The sequence below is a fragment of the Aquarana catesbeiana genome, linkage group LG03 (assembly GCF_042186555.1).
Source record: "Aquarana catesbeiana isolate 2022-GZ linkage group LG03, ASM4218655v1, whole genome shotgun sequence".
NCBI classification, from domain to species: Eukaryota; Metazoa; Chordata; class Amphibia; order Anura; family Ranidae; genus Aquarana; species Aquarana catesbeiana.
The window spans coordinates 493738812-493757268 of record NC_133326.1 but is presented as its reverse complement, the minus strand read 5'-3'; the positions used below and the strand labels follow the sequence as shown (position 1 = coordinate 493757268).

The following is an 18457-nucleotide window of genomic DNA, read 5'->3' as shown; positions in this document are numbered from 1 at the left end:
TTATTACCTAACTAGTTCCTAGAATTATGTTTTTGTTTATTCTAATCTGAAGCAATACAACCTCAATTTTATGAGTTAACATATGTAAACAGTTACATATGAATAAAATATGTAATTGTTTACTCTAAAAGGGTTAAAATCCCAAAATAATTCAAACTATCTTCATCAATACCAAAGTTATTAACAGTACCTTTCTAACTGAATTATTTAGCCTAGGGCAAGACTAACCATATACAACCACCCTGGAATAAATAATTTCAACAAAAACTATATTCTGCACTCCAATTAATGAAACATCATTTTGATGTCTTTTGACATAGCACTTCTCTCCTGTAAGCGGAAGATCCGTGTACCCCCATTAGCCCTCCTCATTCTCCCAACCATATTATGTGGGAGTGTGACGAAGGCACTTATTCCCCTGAGAGAGATATTTATTTTCTTTCACGGGTAAATTGTGATTACTTGCAAAAAATAATTTATACAATGTATCATCTAATCTCATATGTTTTTTGTTTACTCTTTACTTCAGAATTCACTGGTTTCTTTTCTATCTATTCATCTCTTCAGTCCACACAGGTTGATCTGCGCAGTCAGCTCTGCATAACAAAAAGTAAGTCAAAACTATTTGATCTATTGCCATGGCACCACTGAATATACTTTCCCTGAATGTTCAGGGAATAAATGTCCCTCAAAAAAGGACCAAAGCCTTCCGTACTTTCCATAACAAGAAGGCTCACATAGTATGCCTCCAAGAAACACACTTCACCAAAGATTCTACTTCAAAATATATTTCTCCTTTTTATCAACAAATTTACACGGCTTCTGCCTGTACCAAGCAAAGGGGAACTCTAATTGCATTTCACCGATCCACACCATTCACCTTATCATCAGAAATTAAAGACCCAGAAGGTAGATACCTGATACTCATGGGTTATATAATGGATCACGGTGATTTCCTACTACGCTCCTAACAAACAACCTACACCATTCCTCTCACATATATTACAAGTGATTAATACACACAAAATAGGAACAGTGATAATGTGTGGGGATTCGAACCAGGTCCTCCTCCCATTTCTAGATAAATCACCTTTTACACCATCCAAAATAACCTCTAGATTACCTTTTTCTCAACTTCTTTCCAAATACAATCTGGTAGATTCATGGAGAGAAAGTAACCCAATGAAAAAGAAATTCACTTATTTCTCGCACCCTCATCAAACCTTCACCAGAATAGATCATATTTTTCTAACAATAGGAATGATACCAGAAATTATTGCATCAGATATAATTCCGATTCCGTGGTCTGACCATAATGCAGTATACACTACTATAGCCTCAGCCATACCAAAAGCGCATGACCCAACGTGGTACTTACCGGACATAATGCTCAAACACCCACTACATCAGATGGCCATTGAACAAGCTTTAAAGGAATACATATCAATTAATAATACAACAGACATCTCCCCAATAACACTGTGGGAAGCTCATAAGCCTGTCTTGCGTGGTACAATACAAAGACAAATGGCACTATTTAAATGGGAACGCAAAAATCTAGCAAAAAAACTAGAACTCAATTTTAATGCGGCCTACATATCATTTCAAGATAATCCATCTCAGAGTACAAAATCTCATCTGGAAAAATCTAGATTGGAATACGATCTATTTCTCACTGAGTCAGTTGATAAATCCCTCAAACGCTCCAAACACAATTTCTACATGAATACAAACAAACCAGGTACATATTTGGCTCGGGCATTAAATTCAACTAACAAATCTTTCAAACCAATACGTTTGAAATTATCAAAAAATGTTTACACTTGTAATCCAGTTAAAATAGTCCATAAATTTCACTCACATCTCGCAACTTTATACAAGACAAACAATGAATTTAATCCTACAGAAGCTGAATCCTTCTTCTCAAAAATAACCTTACCTGAGTTATCTCAGAATCAAAAAAGCAGTTTGGATGAGCCTATAACTATAGATGAAGTTGCTAACGCCATAAAAGACCTAAAACTTAACAAAAGACCAGGCCCAGACGGCTACTCGGCTTTATACTATAAAACATTCTCAGAAATACTCTCTCCCATTCTCACTGAAACTTTTAACAAACTTCTAGATGGACATTCTTTTCGGCAAGAAACACTAATGGCAATTGTTTGTATGATCCCAAAACCCCTTTCTGATGATACTTCCTGTGTGAATTATCGGCCCATCTCTCTGTTAAACCTCGATATTAAATTATTAGCAAAAATAATAGCAAAACGCCTCAATAGCATTATAGGAAAATTAATACATAGAGATCAAGTAGGCTTCATGCCAAATAGACAGGCAGGCGATAATATACGCAGGGCAGTGTTATTGGCACATATTGCTAAAAAACGGAAAATCCCTTTATGTTTTCTATCTCTCGATATTAAGAGGGCATTTGACACAGTATCCTGGCAATATATGCAATATTCATTACAAAAATGGGGTTTTGGACCCCACTTTTTAACATGGATCAAAGCATTATATAATAAACCCAAAGCCTATATAAAATATGCTGGATACAAATCTGATGCCTTTAATATCGAAAGAGGTACCCGACAGGGTTGCCCATTATCTCCCTTATTATTTACCCTTATACTCGAACCCATGGCCCAATACATCAGAACAAACCAAACTATAACTGGCATTGAAGTAGGAGGTATTACACACAAATTATATATATTTGCAGACGATATATTACTTTTTCTATCATCACCACAGGTCTCTGGTCCTAACTTAATACCAGCTCTTGATGGATTTGCAGCCCTATCCGGCCTTATGATTAATCCTAAGAAATGCCTAGTGCTTAATATTTCACTCACAAACATGGAATTGATCCCGGCTAGGGCTGCACTCCCATTCACATGGGCAGAAAAATCAATCCCATATCTTGGAATTCATTTAACAGCATCTCATTCTGACTTATTCTCAACCAATTATCCTCCTGTATTAAGACAGATCACAAATCTAATAAAACAATGGTCGCAACTTCCTTTATCCTGGATAGGGAAGATTAATGCAATCAAAATGACTATTCTACCCAAATTGCTTTATCTATTCAGAGTCCTCCCTATTCCAATTCCTTCCTATTTTTTGAGAATAGTACAAAAAAGAGCAACTTCCTTTATATGGGGCTCTTCTAAACCACGTATACCTATACACACACTACATCTTCCCAAAAATAAAGGAGGCCTGGGATACCCTAATTTTACTAACTACTACAGAGCAGCACATTTGGCCAGTCTGTCCAAATACCATGCAAAACAGGAAATCCCATTATGGGTATTTATAGAGGCTTCAGAAAATGACCCTCTATTAATATCAAATTTATTATGGCTTGATCCTAAAGACCGCTTTAAAATTCATAATCCCATAACTAAACACTTCTTATCTCTCTGGGATAAACTAAAAACCAAATATCAGTTACAATCTCCACACAATCCTCTCCTTTCTTTTATCAGAAATCCGGCCTTTTATCCGGCATGGATCTACCCAAATTCTTTTAAAGCTTGGACAACATCAGGCATTCAGACACTAAATGACTTCATAGCATCTAAATCATTCCTTTCATTCCCATCGCTTAGAGAAAAATATGATCTACCAAACTCTGAGATATTTAGATATCTCCAAATCAAAAATTTCTATACACCATTCCTAAAGGGGGATACACCATTATCCCAATTATCCATTTTTGAATCAATCTGTACAAAAGATCCATTTGCTAAAGGTATAATTTCATCACTTTATAATCAATTATATGGAGTAGCAAATCTTAATAGACCCTCCTACGTTCAGAGGTGGGAGGAGGACCTGGGACGAACTTTAGAAGACACGGACTGGTCTAACATATGGCTCACATCTAAGTCATCTTCACCCAACATCTTAGCACTGGAGACAAATTATAAAGTCCTAACTCGCTGGTACCTTGTACCCGCTAGAGTGGCAAAATATTCACCTAATACCTCAACTCTTTGTTTTCGAGGATGCCCAGAAATAGGCACATATTTACACATATGGTGTACGTGCCCAGTAATCCAAACCTTCTGGAAGGAAGTCTTCATGATTGCATCTACAATATTTAAAAAAATAATACAACCAGATCCATATTTAATTTCACTTAATCTAAAACCGGAATGGTTAACACTCTCTCAATTCAAACTTATGATCCAACTAATAACGGCTGCAAAACAAACAGTGGCCAAGGCATGGAAATCTCCTACATTGGTACTAGCAGAAACAATTCACAGAATGAATAATACAATGTCCCATGCTAAGATGGTAGCCATCGATCAAAATCAAATTCCAAAATTTGAAAAACTTTGGCATCCTTGGATAAAACAACAGTTCCTGTCAAACTTCAATGACTCTGTCCTGTTGCCATGGTAACAGATTAAATGACTTACAGAGACACCCATTCTAAGGCTTCAAAGAGAACTAAAAAGAATAATAAACTGACGAGCGGGACAACCTTGTGGACCATACCTCTACCTTTCAACCCTTTTTCTTCTTTCTCTTTCCTTTTCTCCACCTTACGATTAAAGCTCATTATCAGAATTTATTTGACCTATATACACTCTACTTGTAAACAATATGTATAGTAGGTATAAATCATTTAAATACCCACAAAAGTAACTAAGGAAATGATATATATCTTTAATTTTGGTTTACGTGAACCCAATGTTTAATATTTGAAATTCCATGATATTTACCTATATAAACCCTACTGTAAAACAATGAGCTTACTTTATAGATCCTTGTAAACTTACTTTATGTATCTTTATAACATTGTATACTCAATAAACTTCTTTTGACAAGGAAAAAAAGAAGAGGACATAGTGAATCCATATAAAAAAATATATTACAAAAAATATATAAGAAGTGAAAGTCCACATATACTGTGAAAAATAGGAAGGCAATTCCAAAAATAAAAAAGTGTCTCCACTCGACAGTGCTGCAAATCCAAATGTCCACCACACCTCAGTGACGTGATTCCACTCCCTTGTGAATTTCAAACTCACCAGCTGTAAAGGCCTCCCACTCTCGTGTTTGGCCAAAATAAGCCTCAACCCACTCTTTTAGGGGTTAAACAGCGACCACTGTTATCCACCGCTATATATTCCGGACCCTCTCCTTAGGATGATGTTTCACATAAAAGGATGAGAAGAAAAGCTCCAATAGTGTGGTACCGTTTTAAAAGGATTTATTCTAAACCAAAACAAACGCTAATACACTCACATGGTGAATAAAATCAATGGGCAGATCGATACGTAGCAGCCAGATGACATCACAGCGAAACATGCAGCAGACAGTGATTCAACAATGCATAGCCACGGCGGACCCAGGGAGTATGAACGCCGACGATCGCCTCACCAGCCCGCAGCAGACAGTCCTCCGCGCTCATACACTGACCCTCGCTCCGTGCCCGTCTCTCCTTCCCTCTCCCTTCTAACTCACGTATGGGATTGCCATGTAGCCACGCCCCGACATGTTTCGTCACCGGGACTTAGTCATGGGGTTGGCTACTCGGCATGGCAATCACAAATTTATGCTAATTGACAACTCAGTGGGCGGGCGTCAATCGCTATGCATCTACACGCTCCCTGTGTCCCCGTGTTCATGATTTAACACAGATCAATTCCTCATGAACCTCAGGTAGATAAATGTAATTCTAAACTTTATAAAATACAAAATGGCCAGAGCATTTATGGCTCCAAAATGCCAATGCATGTAATATAATTAAAGGAACATACAAATAAATAAAATTACAAAGTTAAATGCAAGAGCAATTCATAGTGAATCCAGATGCGACTGAAACACTGAATCCCACATGATCAGAATCAAGCCGTAATCTCCAAGAGTACGGATTTGCTAAAAATAAATACAATTAATAAATTTAAAAATAACATCATTGTCAATCTCAAAATGAAGCTTCCATCGGCTGAACATTATAACTTAGGGCAGGAATCTCATCTCTACACCTATATGTAGTTCCCAAAAAGGGGAAAATTTTAATAATAACTGTCATTTAGTAAGTTAAACAGCTAGATCTGAACTAAATGACAAACTAACTAAAAATTACTAATAAAACAATTCAGATCCAGTTCAATGTTCATTCCTCTAGGGAATAAACTTTTGAGAAGGAAGATCCATTGGGTTTCTCTCAGAGAGATCCCTAACCCGATTTGAGCCTCTCCAGGATTGATGAACCACATCAAGGCCACAAAATTGTAGAAGGCTTGGATCCTGATTGTGCTTCTCCTTAAAATGGAGAGACACACTGTGATATTGGAAACCTTTTTTAATATTTGCTAAAAGCTCAGCAATCTGCACCTTTAGTAGTCTCTTGGTGCGTCCCACATAAAACAATCCGCAGGGACACCACAAGAGATACACTACAAAAGGAGGAATTGCACGAAATGAATTCCCTGATCTTGAACGTTTAATTCTCAACATTAGTAATTTGAGTGGTACCTCTATTAGTCACCCGTACTGTTCTACATGCATAAAACCCCTGTAGGTTGATTCTAAAAGTTTGATGGTCTGGTTGATTCAAAATTTTCTTAACCACCCTATGACCGAAATTCGGTGCCCGTCTATATATAAATTTCGGGCAGTTGGGCAGAACCTCCCCCAAATGCCTATCTTTGCACAGAATGTGCCAATGTTTCTTAAAGATCATTTCAACATCTCTGTACTGGTAATGGAAATTCGAAATGAACCCCAACTGATGCTGACTCGGTGGTCCAGTGTACTTCCCCTTCAAACACTGTTCTCTAGGAGTATTTGCTACTTCCTGGATGATGTCATTAACCACTTCCCACCCGGCCACTGCACATAAACGGTCGGGTGGGAGCTTCCTCCTTCTGACTGGACGTTCCCGAACGTCCTTCAGAAGGAGCGGGATCGTGCAGCCGCATGATCCCGATGCACGCGTGTCACTCGGACACGCCGCATCTCGGAGCGGCAGGAGGGCAATGTGATCCTGATCCGCACGATGGCTGTGTGTAATCACAGCCATCGTATAGTAAACATGGGGGAGGGGTGGCAGTTGACAGGAGATCGCGCCGCCACCTGCCCGCGTCCCTCAGAGACAGTGGAGCAGTACAACACAGGAGGGCCCTGTGATTGGCCCTCCTGATCACACGACGACTGTGTCCTATCACAGTCATGTAATGTAAATAGAGAGCATTGTAACTGCTCTCCTCTCTTCCTCTCCTCACACAGAGCCTGTCAGTGAGGAGAGGAAGAGAGATCTGTGCTGCAGCCGGGAGATCAGTGAGTTTTATAGCTGTTTACCCACTGATCACCCAGCTAGTGTCCCCAAAACACAGTGTCCCCAAAACAGTGAAAACACCTGTCAGTGAACATCTGCCCGCCAGTCATCAGGCACATCTGCCCGCCAGTCATCAGGCACATCTGCCCGCCAGTCATCAGGCACATCTGCCCCCCAGTCATCTGCAATCAGGCACATCTGCCGCTCCGCCAATCATCAGGCACATCTGCCGCTCCGCCAATCATCAGGCACATCTGCCGCTCCGCCAATCATCAGGCACATCTGCCGCTCCGCCAATCATCAGGCACATCTGCCGCTCCGCCAATCATCAGGCACATCTGCCGCTCCGCCAATCATCAGGCACATCTGCCGCTCCGCCATCAGGCACATCTGCCGCCCGCCATCTGCCCACAATCAGGCACATCTGCCCGCAAACATCAGGCACATCTGCCCGCCAACATGACGAAAAGATCTTACAGCGCAGAGGAGGCTCTCCAAATACCAAAAACGGTATGTCGGACAAGAGTAGCGGGGAATTCTCTCCATCAGACTCGGATAGCGACTATGAGCCAGTGGAAAGCAGTGGCTCCGAGTTGGAAACAGAGGAAGATAGAATCCTAACAAGGAGAATCAGGAGAAATGAGGAGGAGACATTCACCAGCAGCTCGGCACTCCAGGGCATCCACCAGCAGGCATCCACCAGCAGCGCAGCACTCCAGGATGATATGCAGGCATCCACCAGTAGCGCAGCACTCCAGGGCATCCACCAGCAGAGCAGCACTCCGGGATAGGCAGGCATCCAACAGCAGTTCTGCAACCTTCCTAGAAGATAGGCCAGATGCTAGCAACGGATCCCATCAACGAGGCAGTGCCCATACTAGCGTCCCAGATGTTCTACTGTATCCAACATGGCTGCCCGATACGTCAGTAGAACCTGTAATACCCCTTTTTACAGCCCAGCCAGGCCCTCAGATGCAGACGGAAAATGTAACCCCACTTTATTATTTTCATTTATTTTTTACCAATGATCTCCTAACCTACATTGTGGAGCAATGTAATCTATACGCCAGCCAACATATATCCAACAATCCAAGTCCCGTCCTTTTGTTTGGAAACCCCTCACCGTGGAAGAATTTAAAATTTTCCTTGGCCTAACCCTCAACATGGGGCTGACAAAAAAAAAAAAAAAAAAATGAACTCCATTCCTACTGGTCTACCCAACCTATCCACCACATGCCGGTCTATTCGTCATTGATGCCCAGAACCCGTTATGAGATGATCATGAGATTTTTACACTTCAATAACAATGCCCAATGCCTCCCTCGAAATCATCCCAGTTACGATAAATTATTAAAAATTCGGCCCCTAATCAATTTTTTTTGCGCCAGCTTCAAGGAGATGTTTACCCATGATAGAAATATATGTGTGGATGAATCCCTAGCACACTTCACCAGAAGACTCTGAATAAAACAATACCTCCCCAGTAAAAGAGCCAGGCGTGGGGTAAAATTTTATAAGGCATGTGACAGGGCCACGGGTTACACATATGACTTTATAATTTATGAGGGAAAAGACAGACAGCTAAACCCCCCTGGATGCCCTACCTACATGGGAACAAGTGGCAAAATTGTCTGGCAGCTGATCCAACCATTACTTGGGAAAGGTTACCACCTATATGTAGACAATTTCTACACTAGTCTCCCACTTTTCCGCCATTTGTACCTAAAGAACACTGTGACCTGTGGGACAGCACGGACCAACCGCAAAGGCTTTCCACAAAGATTGGTCGCCAAGAAATTGAAGCAGGGTGAAATGGCCAGTATGCGGACTGAAGAAGAAGTACTAGCGGTGAAGTGGAGAGATAAAAAAAACGGGATGTCTACATCCTTTTAACAATACATAATGACACCTTGGTGGAACTTCAGAGAAGAGGAGGCCCCATACAGAAGCCAAAATGTGTGCATGAGTACAACCTATACATGGGGGGTGGATATGAACGACCAGATGATGCAGCCCCACTTGGCCACCAGGAGATCACTATTTTGGTACAAGAAAGTCGCCATTTATTTGATGCAACTTGCCCTATTTAATTCATATGTAATTTTTTCTAAGTGCACCCAAAGTTCCCTAACCTATCTAAAATTCCAAGAAGACGTTGTCACAGCCCTTCTCTATCCCCAAGGCCAAGCCCCTCAACTAATTCGCTCCGATTCATTAGCCAGACTCCATGAAAGGCACTTTCCCGAAATCCTCCCTCTTACCCAAACAGGTCGCAAACCCCCCAAAAAATGTCATGTGTGTGCGCAAGTAGAGGAATTCGCCGTGACACCCGATACTACTGTCCCCAATGTCCCTCCCAACCAGGCCTCTGAATTGGAACGTGCTATCGGAGCTATCATACTTCACTACACTATTAGTACAGTGAAGATGATTTTTTTTCCACTATCTGCCATTTCTGTGAATGACCCAGACTGTTAACGACTATGCCTCTGCCAAACATGTTTCTGCCTTCAACGTGAATTGACCCGGACTGTTAAATGACCATGCTTTTTGCCTGCCTCCTGAACTGATCATTTGCCCTGCCACTGTACAGCACAGGGGTCTCACATATGTGAGGGGCTCCAGAAAAGGTCTTCCGAGTGGAGAAAACATTTTTCTCCGGGTTTTTCGTTTTCTCGGATTAGGGTCTGGAGACTCGGAGGCTTCGTAGAGATTTGGGTGGGAAGAAGCCTCTACCCCTGTCCTCAGGTCTTACCTGACCAAGGCCCAATGTACAAAGTGCTGCCTGCTGCCACCTGAACTGGTCATGCCTCTGCCTGCCACCTGAACTGGTCATGCCTTTGCCTGCTACATGACCTTGCCATGCCTTTGCCTGCCACATGACCTGGCCATGCCTTTGCCTGCCACATGACCTGGCCATGCCTTTGCCTGCCACCTGGAGTGGCCATGCCTATGCCTGTTACCTGAACTGCCTGCTAAACCTTGCACTGTACTGAACCATGTTCATACTTTTCCATATCTGTCTGCTGCCTGGACAATTCCTGGACATTTCCTTTGGCTGTCTGGACAAATGCTTTGGCTGCTCTGGAATGGTATTCCTGCCTGCTAAAAGCACAGCTTTTTTTGAGCTTTTTTTTTACCTTTTGCTCAGCAGAATGTATTTTGGGGTGTAATTCTTGGTGTGTACATGCTATGTGTTAGAAGCCTGGAGGTGCTACTTGCATGTTGGGCCTCTGTATGTGGCCAGGTAGTGGAAAAGTCTCACATATGGGGTATCGCCATACTCAGGACGAATAGCAGAATGTATTTTAGGGTGTCATTTTGGCTATGTACATGCTATGTGTTAGAAAGATCTTCTAAATTGACAACTTTGTGAAAAAAAAATAGGTTTTCATTTTCTTTCCACATTTTCCAAAAACTTGTGGAAAGAAATGACATGTTCAAAAGACTCAGTATGCCTCATAGAATATACATTGGGTTGTTTTCTTTCCAAAATGGGGTCATTTTGTGGGTAATTCCATTGTCCTGGTGCTCCAGGGCCTTCAAAAATGTGATAGGTACTCAGGAAATGAAATGTGTAACTTATGCCTTTAGAACGCCCGATGGTGCTATATGGATGTTGGACCTCTGTATGTGGCCAGGCTGTGGGAAAGTCTCACACATGGGGTATCACCATACTCAGGACGAATAGCAGAATGCATTTTGGGGTGTCATTTTGGCTATGTACATGCTATGTGTTAGAAAGATCTTCTAAATTGACAACTTTGTGAAAAAAAAAATAGGTTTTCATTTTCTTTCCACATTTTCCAAAAACTTGTGGAAAGAAATGACATGTTCAAAAGACTCAGTATGCCTCATAGAATATACATTGGGTTATTTTCTTTCCAAAATGGGGTCATTTTGTGGGTAATTCCATTGTCCTGGTGCTCCATGGCCTTCAAAAATGTGATAGGTACTCAGGAAATGAAATGTGTAACTTATGCCTTTAGAACGCCTGATGGTGCTATATGGATGTTGGGCCTCTGTATGTGGCCAGGCTGTGGAAAAGTCTCACACATGGGGTAACGCCATACTCAGGACGAATAGCAGAATGTATTTTGCGGTGTAATTGCAATTATGCCTGCACCGTGTGTGAGAAATAACTTGTAAATATAACAATTTAGTGAAGAAAAAAAAAAAAATCTATATTTCTTAATTTTCCAAAGCATTGTGTGCTTACTAAATACCTCAGACTGTCTTCTTTCCAAAAAGGGGTCATTTGGGGGGTTATTGTACTGTCCTGACATTTTAGGGCCTCAAGAAATGAGATCAGTGCATTAGGCCATCAGTGCATTAGGATTGATACATTTTCAATAATGCGTAGTAGTGGCTTGTAGACTCTATAACTTTCACACAAACCAATGATCATACAATTATCAGGATTTTTTTTACCAAAGACATGTGGTAGAATACATTTTTGCCTAAATTTTCGACAAAATTTAATTTTTTTGGTTTCTTTTAAAAGAGAAAGTAGAAAATTTGGGGGTTTTTTTCAAAATATTCGCTCTTTTTTCGCTTATATCACAAAAAATAAAAAATGAAGTGGTGAATAAATACCACCAAAAGAAAACTTTATTTGTGTGAACAAAATGATAAAAATTTAATTTGGGTACAGTGTAGCATGACTGAGTAATTGTCATTCAAAATGAGAGAGCACTGAAAGCTGAAAATTGGTCTGGGAAGGAAGTGAAAGTGCCCAGTATTGAGGTGGTTAATCGTGTTATTATCATAACCTTTTTGGAGAAATTTCTCTTTGAGTACATTGGCTTGAGAGATATATGTGTTCAAATCCGAACAATTGCGTCGGACTCCAAGCATTTGTCCTTTCGGTATGTTTTTTATCCAGGCGGGATGATGCCCACTCCTGATAGAAAGATAACTATTACGGTCTGTGATCTTGAAAAAAACTTTTGTACTTATGATATTGTTAGTCTTAAGTATGGTGACATCTAAAAAGTTGACCATAGTATCGCTAATGCCATAGTCCAATCAGATATTATTGGAGTTGTCATTCAGGCGTGTTACAAAGTCTATCGCAGATTCCCTCGACCCCTCCCAAATGAACAGGAGGTCATCTATGAACCTGCGATAGAAAAGCAATTGTGGTGGTCTACTATTGAATACTTGTCTATCCTCCCATTTGGCGAGAAATAAGTTGGCAAGGCTGGGAGCATATTTGGCTCCCATAGCCACGCCAGCTCGTTGGAAAGAAATGTCCATCAAACCAGAAATAATTTTGTGTCATGCAGAAGTCTAAAGCATGACCTTCAAAGACCTTCTGCATATGTGGGATGTCATCTCTCTTATTAAGAACCCAGTTACGTGCCAGTGCTGCATCCTCATGCTGAATAATGGTGTATAATGAAAATTAAAAAAAAAAAAAAAAAGTGTTTTTTTTTTTCAAACTTGTCACTCTTCTTTTGTTTATAGCGCAAAAAATAAAAACAGCAGAGGCGATCAAATACCACCAAAAGAAAGCTCTATTTGTGGGAAAATAATGCTAACAATTTCATCTGGGTACAGTGTCGTATGACCGTGCAATTGTCATTCAAAGTGTGATAGCGCTGAAAAATGGCTTGGGCAGGAAGGGGGTGAAATTGCACTGTATTGAGGTGGTTAATCTCACTATGGTGATGGGTATCACACTGCCAAGTACCTGATCAACGCTCCACACCTTATATGTGATCTCCTCTACTGAATATCTGCTACTGAATATCAGTCATATATGAACTTTTCTCTTTTTAATCTTTTTATATTCATATTGTCATCCAATATTGCACATTTGTCACAGCTGTTATTGCACGTTTGCACTTTATAGTTCATTACTTGCTTAACATGCATTGTGTTATTCTTATATGAAACCCCCCCTTTTTTTTCTCACCACATTTTTTTCACATTTGTATTAATTTCTCATATCATTCTTAGTTGCTTTTGCAGTGTCTTATTGCACGTTTGCACTTTATAATTTATCACATGCTACATGCATTGTGTCATCATGAATTTTATTACTTTGAAAGGAAGACAATGCACATCCTGTTTTTAGCATTTTACACGTTTTACGACTGCCCACCGCACATATACTGCGGCAGAGCGGCCGCTCTGTGCCAGATCACGTACCCACTACGTGATCCACGTGTTGGGGTAAAGAGAGTGCCCCCACTGTGCTTCGTTTGACTGCAGCACCAACCAATAGTGGCTGCCGGCCGCTGATTGGTCGCCGGCACCCAACGATAGGCTCCGGACATTACCGAAGAGAGCCCTGTGTAGGTTAACAAACACAGGGCTCTCTTCTGACAGGAGCAGAAAGTAAAAAACAGCACACATAGTAACACATGTTGGCCACACATTTAACCCCTTGATTGCTCTAGATGCTAACCCCTTCCCTGCCAGTGTCATTAGTACAGTGAGAGTGTATATTTTTAGCACCGATTACTGTATTGGTGTCACTGGTTCCCAAAAAAGTGTCAGATTTGTCTGCTGCAGTATCGCAATCCAGCAATAAGTCGCCTATTGCCGCCATTACTAGTAAAATATAAAAAAAAAAATTCCATAAATGTATCCCATAGTTTTTTTGGATGCTATAACTTTTGCGCAAACCAATCAATATACGCTTATTGGGATTTTTTTTTTTTAAATATGTAGCAGAATACATTTTGGTCTCAAATGATGAAGAAATTCGATTTTTTTAACCACCTCAATACAGGGCACTTACTTCCTGCCCAGCCAATTTTCAGCTTTCAGCGCTGTCGCTGTTTAAATGACAATTGCACGGTTATGCTACACTGTACCCAAACAGAATTTTTATCATTTTGTTCCCGCAAAAAGAGCTTTCTTTTCGTGGTATTTGATCACCTCTGCGTTTTTTATTTTTTGCTAAACAAATAAAAAGAGACCTACAATTTAGAAAGAAAAAAAAAAAAAAAAGTTTCTTTTGTTTCTGTTATAAAATTTTGTAAATAAGTAAGTTTTCTCCTTCACTGATGGGCACTGATAAGGCGGCACTAGTTAGGTGGCACTGATGGGCACTGACATGCAGCACTGATGGGCATTGATAGGCGGCAATCATGGGTGGCACTGATAGGCGACACTGATGGGCACTGATATGTGGCTCTGATAGATGGCATTGTTAGGCGTCACTGATGGCACTGGTAGGCATTGGGGATGGGCACTGATTGGCATTTCGATGGTGGTCTAGGTTGGCATACCTGGTGGTCCAGTGTGGTGGCCATCCCTGGTGGTTCTGGCGGCATCCTGGTGGTCCTGGATGGGCATCCGAGGGGGGGGCTGCGCTGATAAACAATCAGCACAGACCCCTCGTCAGGAGAGCAGCCGACCAGCTCTCCTCTACTCGCGTCTGTCAGAAAGTAAAAAAATATTGGTTTTCTTTTTCAAAATTGTTGGTCTTTTTTTGTTTATAGCGCAAGAAATAAAAACTGCAGGTGGTGATCAAATACCACCAAAAAAAAAGCTTTTATTTAGGTACAGTGTCACATGACCACACAATTGTCAGTTAAAGTAACACAGTGCCATATCAAAAAAAATGGCCTGATCATGAAGGGGGAAAATCTTCCGGAGTTGAAGTGGTTAACCACTTAAGGAGCAGAAGGATTTGCCCCCTTTGTGATATGACACTGCGCCACTTTAACTGACAATTGCGCGACTCTGTACCCAAACATTTTTTTTCCCCACAAATAGATCTTTCTTTTGGTGGTATTTGATCACCTCTGCGGTTTTTATTTTTTGCACTATAAACAAAAAGAGCGACAATTTTGAAAAAAAAATAAAAAAAAATAAAAAAACACAATTTTTTACTTTTTTGCTAGAATACATATCCCAAAAAAAAAAAAAAAAAAAAAAAAATAATATATATATATATATATATATATATATATATATATATATATATATATGTTTAGGCCGATATATATTCTTCTACATATTTTTGGTTATCGCGTCTACAAACTACAAGATAGATTTAGGGACTTTTTTTAAATTGTTTTTACTGGTAATGGCAGCGATCTGCGATTTTTAGCGGGACTGCACCTCTGTGGCGGAGAAATCTGACCCCAAATTACACTTTTTGGGGACCAGTGACATTATAACATTGATCAGTGCTACAAAAATGCACTGATAGATGTAAAAATTACACTGGAAGGGGTTAACACTAGGAGGCGATCAAGGGGTTAACTGTGTTCCATCAGCGCGTTCTAACTGTAGGGGGGATGGACTCACTGGGACATGACAGAGATCACTGTTCCGGATGACTAGAAACAGTAGATCTCTGTCATGTCATGTTAGAATGGAGATCCGCCTTGTTTACAAAGGCAGATCCCCATTCTGCACTATCGCAGGTCGCCGGTGGACATCGAGCCCGCCCGATCAGCGGGCGCAACTGCGCGAGCCAACATACAATGACAGCAATTTGCGCAGGGGAGCCAACCTGCCGTAGTGCAACTGCGGCAGCTGGTCCTTAAGTGGTTAATGCATATTTATGTGTGAACAGGCCCTGACTCAGGCTGCAGAGTTTGATAGACAGCACCACCTGTCAAACTTGCCAATTGAAAACAATAGGGCTGCACTGCAACCACAAGCCAAATGCTTGGGTCGCAGATTCGGTGTGGTACCACATTATAAATTTGCTATTCAGAAATTAAAAAAAAAAAAAAAAAAAAAGGAAAAAAAAAAAACAAACACAGGTGGCAGTAGTAACTCCTGAACGCCTGCCAGCCACTGCTATACCACCCCCAGAAAAGCAATCCATTGCAGACCACTTTTCACAGGGTGGTAAGCATTACTGAAAGAAGCCGAAAATACACTAACATTTTAGATAGTATACTGATTAAAGCCAGTCATGGCAGACCCTTAGACTTGTACAGACCACAGTAATTGAACAGGACATAAGCAGAATCCGAACACATAGCACAGGAAATCACTTACCTTTATCAGGGACTGTTTTTCTCCACAGAGTTTACAAACCCATTTCTTGCTTTTCTTCACCTGTAAAGGAATGGAGAAGTCGGTAAGAAGAAACAAATACCAATAAAAGGACATTGGGACAAGAAGCATTCAGGTACCTGGTGCACCTGGAAGGTGTGACAGGAAAAACAGCACAGAACATGGAACTCCTGAACCATTGTGAATGATGAGGACGAGAGGACTGTGAGGAGAGCAGAGCACTTCCTGCTTCCATTTCCCGCCTTCTGCCCAGCCTCCTCCTCTACACATAGACTGTCAGCACAGTGGCTGCTGAACGGAGAAACGTAATACCACAGGGAGAAAACAATGACTACAACAATTCTTCTTATATGCGGTTTTACTTCAGCTATAAAGATTTCTCCTATCATAGCAAATCTAGTTGAAGGAATGACCAATATTAACACATTTTACCCATAAAAGGTATTTTTATTTTCCAGCAGTGTTTTTTTTGGTGCTGTTCTGAGGTTCTATGTACTTTGTAAATGGTGACTATTTTTCCAGGTAGGACAACAGTAACATAAATGAAAACAGCCCATCCCTGTATCCATATAAATCTCTATATAAAATGGAAGCATACGTGTCTATAAAAACTCAGTGCTTTTATCAGTAGCAGCAATAACAGACATCCCAACCTGCAGAAACTCACTTCAGGGAGGTGGCGCTTCGCGCCCGCAAACACCCCCACTCCCTGCGCCAAAATATTTTTTAAATCACTTTTTCAATAATTTTTCGCAGTGCTTCTGGGGGGGGGGGGGGGGATGGCAGTGGACAGGGGGCGTGGCTGTTTTTTTATTTTTAATAATTGATTTTTTTACAATTTAATTTGTTTTTATTTTATTTTTTTCACAAAGCTTTTTGGGGCGAGGGGGTTGGGGCAGTGGACAGTGTTGGTAGGGCAGGGGAGACTGGTGTCAGTTTTTTATTTTATTTTTTTACACTTTTTCATTTTTTAGAATTTTTTTTACAATATTTTTTTTTTATATTTTTTGGGGGACTTTGGTGAGATATCAGGGGTCTAAACAGACCCCTGACATCTCCCATTTGAGACAGACAAAGTGAATGAGGACACATTCTCCAGTCCCTTTCTCAGCACTAAAGATGAATGAATGGGAGACAGAGGCTCCTGTTCATTCATAAACTGAGCAGAGTAAACACGTTTACTCTGCCCAGTAATCACAGGACACAGGAGCTCACTGTGTCCAATTACTAGTTCCCCCCACAGCCAGCGGGAGGGGAGCTGGAGGAGAACAAGGGGGGGGCGGAGAAGGACATGGAGGGGGCCAGAGGAGAATGGGGGGGTGGAGAAGGACATGGAGGGGGCCAGAGGAGAACAAGGGGGGGGCGGAGAAGGACATGGAGGGGGCCAGAGGAGAATGGGGGGGTGGAGAAGGACATGGAGGGGGAGGACAACACAGAGCAGGAGGAGGGACAGCTGTGATCACCGATCTCCCTGTATAGCTTTTTAGCTGACAGCCATGGGAGGGAGAGAAGGAGAAGTGGCTGTCACCTAAAAATCAATACAAAGGAGATTGGTGATCACAGCTGTTCCCCTCCGCACCGATCATTCCCGGGAGATCGGGAGGCGCAGAAATGCGGGAGTCTCCTGCACCTCGCGGGATACTTGAGATGTCTGCAATAAGTGCCTGCATCCTAGCAACTGAGCATGCTAGAAGGCAAAAGCCGCTTCTGTCCTAAGCAATGGAGGACACTAGGATGCAATTGCCGCCTGCATCCTAGCAACTAAGGATGCTAGAAGGCAAAAGCCACTTCTGTCCAAATCAATGGTGGACACTAGGCTGCAATTGCCACCTGCATCCTAGCATCTAAGCATGCTAGAAGGCAAAAGCCATCTCTGTCCCAAGCAATGGAGGATGCAAGGCAGCAATCACCACCTGCATCCTAGCAACTAAGCATGCTAGAAGGCAATAGCCGCTTGTGTCCTAAGCAATGGAGGATGCTAGGCAGCAACCTGCATCCTAGCAACTGAGCATGCTAATAGGCAAAAGCCACCTTTGTCCTAAGCAATGGAGGTTGCTAGGTGGCAATCGCTGCCTGCATCCTAGCAACTAAGCCTGCTAGAAGATAAAAGCCACCTGTTTCCTAAGCAATGAAGGACACTAGATAGCAGTCTCC

General features: G+C 41.4%; 1 protein-coding gene across 2 annotated transcripts in view; it reads right to left on the bottom strand.

Annotated features, from left to right (window-relative positions):
- Positions 1-16582, bottom strand: part of MRNIP (MRN complex interacting protein) — a 58771-nt gene extending 42189 nt beyond the window's left edge. The window contains exons 1-3 of one of the 2 annotated variants that reach the window (XM_073621058.1): positions 16423-16582; positions 16286-16345; positions 14554-14702 (exon numbers count right to left, since the gene is read on the bottom strand). In XM_073621058.1, coding sequence (XP_073477159.1) covers positions 14554-14598 — 45 coding nt within the window. In that variant the 5' untranslated portion in view covers positions 14599-14702; positions 16286-16345; positions 16423-16582. The remainder of the gene's footprint in view (positions 1-14553; positions 14703-16285; positions 16346-16422) is intronic. The other variant, XM_073621057.1, reaches the window with a different exon arrangement.
- Positions 16583-18457: the final 1875 nt, after the last annotated feature.